Consider the following 9,407-nt stretch of genomic DNA (forward strand, 5'->3'; position numbering starts at 1 on the left):
AAAAAAAAAAAAAGTAGTATTTTTCTTAATTTCTCCAAAGTTAAGCTTTCTGAAGGACAAACTACTAAAGTCACAGTTACCAAAAATCTAAATACAACTGGTGGGAAAATAAACCTACTCCAGGACCAATGTAAAAGAAACCAACGGGATAAGGAAATATCTCTGGCAACTGAGCAGGAACTGCCGTCAGTACATAGTCTTCCTCCCTGTGGAGCTGCCCTTGAAGTCAAGACCACTCTTTCCTACCAGGAACAGACTGGTGACTATGGCAATTCACAAGAGGCCAGTTCTGAAACAAAACCTTGATTTGCAGACTTTCAAAGAAAGTGCCTCTGTGGTCCTGCTCACGGTGGCAAGAGCAGACTTTCATGTCCCCCTGTTTCATTCTATTGTCACACAAACAAGATGCTAGTGAAGAAAAAAAAAAAAAGCATTGGAAAAGAGAAAAAGAAATTCTCCTATAATCCTCACTGCAAAGGTTCTCTCCTCACCCCCTACAGTTCTCAGATTCTTGGTAACCACGGAATCTGGAAATACTATAATAAAATGTCATACCTGGAAGAACCCTTAGGGCCTATCTAGTCCAAGCCTCTCATTTTATCCCTGAGACAGTATCTCCAGAAAATATGCAAACAACGTGTCCAAGGTCCCACCACCAGGACAGCATAGAACCCAGCCCTCTTAGCTTTAGATACCACCCTCTTGAACACTGCACAGAATTAGGAACTGGAACTATTTTCAAAGGATAAGAATTGGCAGTGTTGGTATAGTCTGGGTTACTAGAAAATGTTAAGGGGATGGAGAAAGAAATGAGGAGAAGGGTAATTGTCCATTACTAGTCCAAACTACTTTGTGAAGGTTTAAAAAAAAAAAAAGACTAAAAAATAAACAAACTTTTAAAAAAGCCTATAGGGATAAACATCATGAACCCATCCAAGTCCTTCTTACTACTGAACTGTCTTAGGCTGTACTCTCTCACCTTATCTAAACACCAGCACACTGAAACCCACATGTCTTCCTGCCAGCCCTTCCACCAGCTTTCTCCATGTTCCCGGAGATACCTTCTTCAGAGTGTGAAAAACCTTGTTTCTTGAGAACTGAAAACCAACGTTCTACCCTCAAAATGAGTCTTACAGAAGTTTTCTGAGTTAGAAGGTAGCAAACTAAAAACATCTAGTACAACTCCTCCCAATTCCCCAAATGTTCATAAAGACCTGCATGATAAATAAAACCATACATCAAAATGCATAACTTCCTGTCAAAAGGAAGAAATTGAACACATTCTAGACTTTAATCTCTGAAGAAAAAATAGGATAGATGGACTCCAAGATGGCAAGACGGATCTGGAGTCATCCTCACAGGTTATGCACAGCTACAGTGTGTAAGAAAGCATGGTTTATCAGCAAATACCCAGGCGGACCCTCACTCTCCGGACAATCTTCAAAGCCAGACAGAATCCTACCCAAACTACCCCACTTGCAGCAACTCTTCTTCCCTACACCAAAAAACTCTAATTCCCCGCCAGCAACAGAAGGAGAGATTAAATGGGAATTGCATCCTGGTAAACATCTATCTTTTGAGTTCCTAAAATACATGTATCCTTTCAATAAAAACCTGTAACTTATGTAGTATAAGTAGGCTCTGTTCCCTGCAATCCCCAACTAAGACAGTCCAAAATTAATAGTGGTACAAACATATGAAAAAAAATCCGGGCACACTCCCCCTAAGAGGAAGTGAAGCAGGATGATACTTACGTAATAGGGAAGTTGACAATAGTTGGATTCTTCTCCACAAAGAAGTTGTTCTTAGTAAATCTCTTGATACAAAAGATTAGATATGGAGGCAGCTTGGTGAGCTGGAAGCGCTTTAGAAAGTTCTCCTTGTAAGTCTTATATTCCTAGAGAAAGAAAAGAAAATTATCAAATTAATTCTGGAGTTTAATAGCTATTAGAGTAGGAGCACGAGTTTTATTTTGGTTTTTTAAAATATAATTTTGCCTCATACCTAGAGTTCAGAAGACACCTGGTCTCAGAAACCATGTACAAGGTTAGAATTAGCAATTTAGCTAAAGCTGATTAAAATACCCCAACTACAGGGCTGTGTTTCAGCCAGCACGTGATCATACTGTTGAATCAAGTACCAGTTTCTACAAAGAAAATAAAACTGTCAAATGAAAAACGGGATTTGTTAAAAGCTGCAGAATTAAAACCATGCAAGTCTCAATTCAAAATAAGGAAAAATTTCCTGACTTTTGCAGCAGTGAGAAGCCCCTCATGATCGAGAGTTTTCCTGCAGAGGTGGCAAGTGACTTCCCCTGTTCCTTCCTTCTCAAAGGTCCCAAGACTCCTGGGTCAAGTACAGTCTGGCAGGACGCATTTACTGAGGGCTCACTCAGTACATCCACCCAAGCTCAGGGGCTTAAAAGCTGCTCAACATGAATTTGTTTTTCCTTAACACAAACTCTTATCCTTAGTAAAAACTAAGAGATAGGAGTGAAAGTCTTGTCACAATCAGAGAGAAAATATCAGTGAAAGCTTTCCTCTCTAGAGTGGATGAGTTCTGTAAGAAAGGACAGACCCCTCCAAGGATCCCCAAGTCTCCCAGGAAAATATATTAATTTAAAATTAGGGTTGAGTGAGGGGCTCACGCCTGTAATCCTAGCACTCTGGGAGGCCAATGTGGGAGGATCACTTGAGCTCAGGAGTGCAAGAGCAAGACCCCATCTCTATTAAAAATAGAAAAAAATTAGCCGGGCAACTAAAAATATTAGAAAAAATTCACTGGGTGTGGTGGCTCGCACCTGTAGTCCCAGCTACTCGGGAGGCTGAGGCAGGAGGATCGCTTGAGCCCAGGAGTTTGAGGTTGCTGTGAGCTAGGCTGAGACGCTGTCTCAAAAAAATAAAATACAATAAAATTAAGATATGCATACTTCAAAACCTTCTGGATGGTGACCTTATAAATACCAAGTTAAAAGTTCCACTTCCATCTCACTTGACTGTTCAGTCAGTTACAGACTGAACTCCTTGTTCTATTACTTTCCCCCTTCTCACTACTGCATTTGACTACTTTAAAAAAAAAAAAAAAAAGAGTTTCACTTCCAGCACTAATAGCATGAGGAGTTATGCTGATCTGATCCCCCAGCAAAACTGGTTAAAATTATTAACCAGCCACATAGCAAATGAAGAAACACTTACTAAAACAAATGTTTTCCTTTAATGTTTTTTTCTAAAACTGTTACTAAAATAAAATCTAGTAACCTGGTAAGAAAAGCAAGGGTCTGTAGTACTTGAACTAAGGTCTCTCCCAGCTCAGTGAGAACAAAACCACACTCCAGAGGAGGTATAGCCAGAACACAAGGTTCCCTCTCCCCTAGCTACCAGAGGAATATCTTCCCATGAGGGACAGGGTGTCAGCATGTTTCATCTTGTCCCCAGCTACATGTTGCTGAGGCTAAATTACAGGTGACTGTCCACAACATATAAAGCAAAAATTGACGAAAATGTGAGGAAAACAGATAAATCAAAAATAATGTTGGAGACTTCAATACCCCACTTTCAATAATGGATACAACCACCAGGCAGACGGTAACAAAGAAATAGAAGATTTGAACAACACATAAACTACATGTAACATATATATAGAACACTCCAATACCAATAGCAGAATGTACATTCTTCTCAAATGCATGTGGCATTTTCTCCAGAATAGACCATAAAACAAACCTCAATAAATTTAAAAAGATAGAAATAGGCTGGGCGCGGTGATTCACACCTGTAATCCCAACACTCTGGGAGGCTGAGGCGGGAGGATCACTTGAGCCTAGGAGTTCAAGATTAGCCTAGGCAACACAGCAAGACTCCATCTCTACAAGAAATAAATTAGTTGGGCACAGTGGCACACACCTGTAGTTCAAGCTACTCGGGAGGCTGAGGCAGGAAAATTGCCTGGGCCCAGGAGTTCAAGGTTACGGTGAGCTATGATTGCAAACTCCAGCCAGGCCAACAGAGCGAGCCCCTGTCTCTGAGATTAAAAAAAAAGAAACTAAGAAACAGTTAACTAAGTAAATAAAAAGAAACTTTTAAGTTGCTAAACGGTAATATTATAATAAGAATAAATTATTTCACTTTATTTATATTTTAGTTCTGAACTATTCTTATTTAATAGTGTTATAACATTTTTTTAAAGTTAGGAGTTTTTCCTACTTTTATGAGTACTGTCCTAAATACCCCTCCTTTCTCTATACAACCCAGAGGCAAGCAGAAAGCCTAAAAGGGATGTATGGGAAGTACAGGAAAGGGGTACTGTAAGTTAAGAGTTGGGGGTGACCAGCTAGAAATACCAGGGAGTCTGGGAGGCTCAATAAAGACGATATACTTTAGAATAAGTACATCACATACACGTGTGATTCTCATGGATAAAAAGCAAATGAAAAAGTCACGAGAAAGCAAGGGCGAGTTTTAGCAGGGCAGGTGTGCAAATGGGGTACCTTCTCAGTGATGCCATTGAACTTGGCCAGGATGTTGAAGAGTGGCACCTGGGGGATGATGAGCTGCTCCTTCTCATCCTTGTAGAGGGGGGCGGTAGGAAGATCCAGAGTCAGATACATGAAAGTGGACTCCACCATCGTCTCCTGGTACTCATCATTATGGAGCAGCTGCTCTTTTTCTTCAGCTGGCTAGAAATGAGTGAGAAGAAAAAGAAGGGAAAGAGCGTGAGCAGCATGGAGGCCAACACAGATGGAGGGAAACAATGTTTTGGTTATACTGACATTTCCTTCATCTAAGGGGAACAAAGAGGGTGCCTGAGAGCCTGGGCAGTTCCAGGTGCAGCAATACCACTTGGTTAGAGCAATTCAAGAACCCACGAGTTTCCTTCTTCAGAGATTTTGCTTATGTACCAGATTATCTAAAAAGCTCTTACACTATCTAGAAAGCTTAGCTGAGCTTCTGAAAAACATACCAGCACCACCCAGTGGCGAGACCACTTAAACCAGCAGCCTTCCATCCAAGCACTAACTCCCAAACTCACAGTGTACTGGCATGGCAGGTACTCAAGAGAGCTGCCACTCAGCTGGTCCCTTTAGGACCTCTGCATGGGGCAAGCAGCCTTGTCTCTCCTAAGTCCCCTCAGGCAGCACATATCAGTCCAAGACCCTTGCTCAACTAACTCACCAGATCAGGATGAGGAAGCTTTTTAGTGAAGATCCTCATGGAACCCTGGAAAACGTCGGTCACAATAGCTGCACAAACAGAAAGCAAAACACAAATTCTGTAAGGTTGGAAAGCTCATCCAAAATACATTTCCAACTTCTAAATTTCTGAAATAAACCAGCATCTTCCAGCATAAGACCCAAAGCTCTCACTAAGCCAGAAGTTTCCCTTTATAACATATACCACCAAGGCATCTTTATAATTATTTGTGTAAATAGTTATTTTCTGTCTCCTCCACAAGCATCTTTTGGCCCTCCAACACAAGGCCTGGCCCATAAGAGAAAAAGTGTTTGAAATGAATGAATGATTTACAGAGCCTGAAGATACATGAATCACAAAAAATTCACAGGCAAAACGGCACACCCAAGGAACTTCCCATTGCCATACAGTGCCTGCACAGGGAGACAATGTCCAGCCTGCAGTGGACACACAAGGAAAATGACAGACTAAGAGATGGGCCAGAACAGAACCAAAGCAACAAGACAGAAAGCACAAGCAAGTTCTAGAATCCTGCCAGGACACAAGTTAGAACTCAGAGGTGAGCATAGGCTGAAGACACCTGGTAGGGAGGGCAGGGCCACCTAGTGGAAAGAACACTAGGCCACAACCCCATGTCAAGACATCATCAAAGGCTGGGCGCGGTGGCTCACGTCTATAATCCTAGCACTCTGGGAGGCCGAGGCGGGTGGATCGCTCAAGGTCAGGAGTTCGAGACCAGCCTGAGCAAGAGCAAGATCCCGTCTCTACTAAAAATAGAAACAAAGTATCTGAACAACTAAAAATATATATATAGAAAAAAAATTAGCCGGTCATGGTGGCGCATGCCTGTAGTCCCAGCTACTTGGGAGGCTGAGGCAGGAAGATGGCTTGAGCCCAGGAGTTTGAGGTTGCTGGAGCTAGGCTGACGCCATTGCACTCTAGCCAGGGCAACTGAGCCAGACTTTGTCTCAAAAAAAAAAAAAAAAAAAAAAACATCATCAAAAGCCATCAGAAAACAGAACCTAGCTCTGAAGTCTAGAAGCTAATAGTTGTAACTGCCATTCATGAAAAATGTCCAACTACTGCTAAGCCGATATGGATGCTGAGGGACAGAGGGATCCAAGTCTGAGAATCTGTGGGAGGCCAGCCTCATCCCTCCAGCTAGAGGCTCAGGGTGAAGAAATTAGCTTTTTCTCCTTTAACCTGCAAGCTTTTCTAACTTTCCTAACAAGCCAGGCAGATCACATTAACTCTTGTGTTGGCAGGACACTAGGAGCCTACAACATGCTGCCCAGCCCCTCGGTTTCAAACAGGGTCAGGATTTGTAGAGCACAATTATATTCATTTCTGCGTATTAAAAAGACCACTGAATCTGTTTAATCCCAAAGACAAAGGTACTTTATGGTGATGTCAGTGGTACTGGCTTTCCAGTTTCTTGTCAAGCTCTACAGATAAATTTCTTTAGGTTTTTAAAAGAAAACTGAATTGAAGAGAACATAAGCAGCAAACAATAGGGTAGGTGGTATGACTTTGCGACAAAACACACAGATGACAGAAAACTGGGGATGCTGGTCTACAGAACGAAGCCAGGCTGTGGCCTGACACTGGGTCCCTCCCACCTATCCTGCTCTGTCAAGATGACTTCCCATGATTCCTCTGCACCCCTATGTGCCAGGGACAGTGAGTTCCTGCCCTGGCTTCCCCACCTACAGACCCCTCTACCTGAACTGCTCTTCCCTTGAATGTGCTTGTGACAAAGCCATGCCTGTCTGCCAAGACCCGCTCAAGGCTAGAGCTTCTGCCAAACTTTCCCCAGTTGACCTCCAATGACTCCTGCTGGGCCTGCAGGGCACTTTGCTTTCTCTCCCACACGACCACACACTAGAGGGTTTCTGGGCCTGCCCTGGAGGGTCCATTCTGCAGCATGTTCTGACAGTGGAGCCTGTGCTTCTCTCGCATCCATGCAGGTCAGCAGGATGGCAAGTCAGGCTGGGCGTGAATGGACACACACACTTATTCACTTATTGAGCAGCCGCTCTGTGCAGGGCTGGGGTTTTCATTCTCCATGCCCCTGTGCATAGTGACATTGCTGCATTCATGTGGAATGCCCTGGGATCTCAGAAACAGAAGACCCCAATTACCAGAGGCTTAAACCAATAGGGGTTTATGGTGGTCATACAGGGAGGCAGGAAGAGCTGGCTCACTCTCTGCTCTTAGCAGACTGGCTTTGGTCCCCATGCTCGTGGCTTCAGACATCATGTTCAAGTTCAAAGCAGTAAGTGGGGAAGAAGGATCCAGTGCCAAGCTTGACTTCCGAGAGATCCTGTGGGCATTCCATTGGCTGACTCAGGTCCCATGGCCACCCCCAGTTGCAAGGGAGTCTGGAAAAGGTATTGTTCTCACCTGTGATGAAACAACTGCAGCTCCTCCCCCCAAAAGAACATTCTATTATTAAGGAAGAAGCAAGAAATGGGTATTGAGCAGGCAATTGAGGGCACCAATGGGGCATCCACTCTGCAGATGGGAAAGCTAAGGCCAAGAGATGGGAAGGACCTCACAAAGGGAACTGAAATTCTTTTGCTCCCACCACCCCTTTTTTAACAAGTAATAGGGTCTCGCTCTGTCACCCAGGTTGGAGTACAGTAGCATGATCATAGCTTGCTCTAACATCAAACTTCTGGGCTCAAGTGATCCTCCTGGCTTGGTCTCCGGAGTAGCTAGAGTCTATCAATGCGCACCACCACACTCTGCTAATTTTTTCTGGTTTTTGTAGAGATGGGGTCTCACTATCTTGCCCAGGCTCAAACTCCTGGCCTCAAGCAATCCTCTCGCTTCTGCTTCCCAAAGTGCTGGATTACAGCATGCCTGGATTACAGGCATGAGCCACCATACCTGGCCCCATTTATTTTTTTTATTTTTTATTTTTTTGGAAGACTCAGACCCAAGTAACCTTGGATCTGAGCCCCATGCCCATTTATTTTCTATTTGTAATATTCATGGAGTACAAGTGCAATTTTGCTACACTGATATATTGTGTTGTGGTGACATCAGGGCCTTCAGTACATACATCACTGAAGCAAGGCCCACGGTACCCACCAAGCAACCTCCCATCATCCACTCCCCTCCCATCCCTCAGGTCTCCATCGTCCACTATTAAGGGAGCTAGAATTCTAACTGGATCTCCTATTGCCAGGGGTGGCCATTTTCTAGCACTTCACTGCTCTTCATCTTACTCTCTGGGGCCCAAAAAAGTTCAAGAAGGAATTACTCATATTATTCATTCATTCATTCCAAGAAACCTGCTGGCATACACCTATGCAAGTGCTCGTGCTAGGCACCAGAGACACAAGGGCAAATAGAGCCAGGTTCCTTCCTCAGACCTCCCAGTCAAGGAGATGAGCTGGACAGGGCTGAAGGCACAGGCATGGGGCCCACAGGAGCTGAGGGACAGGTGAACAGACTGTCAAATGACGGGAAGGTTGGGAAGAGGCATCCAGCTGCAAGTGCAGAGACACTGCTGACACCCTGGGCTCTGTCTCCAGTACTGTGTGTGCGAACTCACTTCATCTTCAAAATCACCCTGCACTGCAGATGCTATTCCCATCCTTCTAGGTATAGATGGAGAAACTGAGGAACAGAGAAGCTAAGAACTAGACCAAGGTTACACAGCTAAGTAGTCTGAACACAGGCAGCCTGGCCCCAGAGGCATACCCCTGACTGCTCTGTCATCCTGCCAGGGGCAGCAGGGGGATGGAGGCGATGAGCTGCAAGTCACCAGCAGCATGCAAGCAGACGGCGCTCCATTATAGATGCTGAGTACCAGGCAAGAAAATGGACAGAGGGACTCTAACTGACACTGGGTGGGTGATGTAGGGGTCAGCTGCAGTGCTGCCACAACCCTGGGTGTCCAGCCCCTCTTGCGGACACATAGGTTGTTTTATGTCTTAATTAAACAGAGAGGAGTTTAATTTAAAAAAAGAAGAAAACCAAGACCATTGGGCAGCCAGACACAGTCGGTCATGCCTGTAATCCTAACACTTTGGGAGACCAAGGCAGGAGGATTGCTTGAGACCAAGAGTTTGAGACCAGCCTAGGGAGCATAGCAAGACCCCCATCTCTACAAAAAAAAAAAAAAAAAAAAAAAAAAAGACTGTTGGGACTACAACCACAGTCTAACAAAAATATGAAGAAGGGCCTATTCAGAAAGAAAATTTAGCC

At 44.1% G+C, this 9,407-nt stretch overlaps 1 protein-coding gene across 1 annotated transcript in view; it reads right to left on the reverse strand.

Moving 5' to 3' along the window:
- Positions 1 to 9,407, reverse strand: part of USP39 (ubiquitin specific peptidase 39) — a 41,902-nt gene that overhangs the window by 18,174 nt on the left and 14,321 nt on the right. Inside the window, exons 8-10 of the mRNA XM_012644206.1 lie at positions 5,172 to 5,239; positions 4,487 to 4,675; positions 1,755 to 1,897 (exon numbers count right to left, since the gene is read on the reverse strand). Of these exons, the coding sequence (XP_012499660.1) occupies positions 1,755 to 1,897; positions 4,487 to 4,675; positions 5,172 to 5,239 (400 nt within the window). The remainder of the gene's footprint in view (positions 1 to 1,754; positions 1,898 to 4,486; positions 4,676 to 5,171; positions 5,240 to 9,407) is intronic.

Source organism: Propithecus coquereli, unplaced genomic scaffold (genome assembly GCF_000956105.1).
Source record: "Propithecus coquereli isolate 6110/MARCELLA unplaced genomic scaffold, Pcoq_1.0 Scaffold208, whole genome shotgun sequence".
NCBI lineage: Eukaryota > Metazoa > Chordata > Mammalia > Primates > Indriidae > Propithecus > Propithecus coquereli.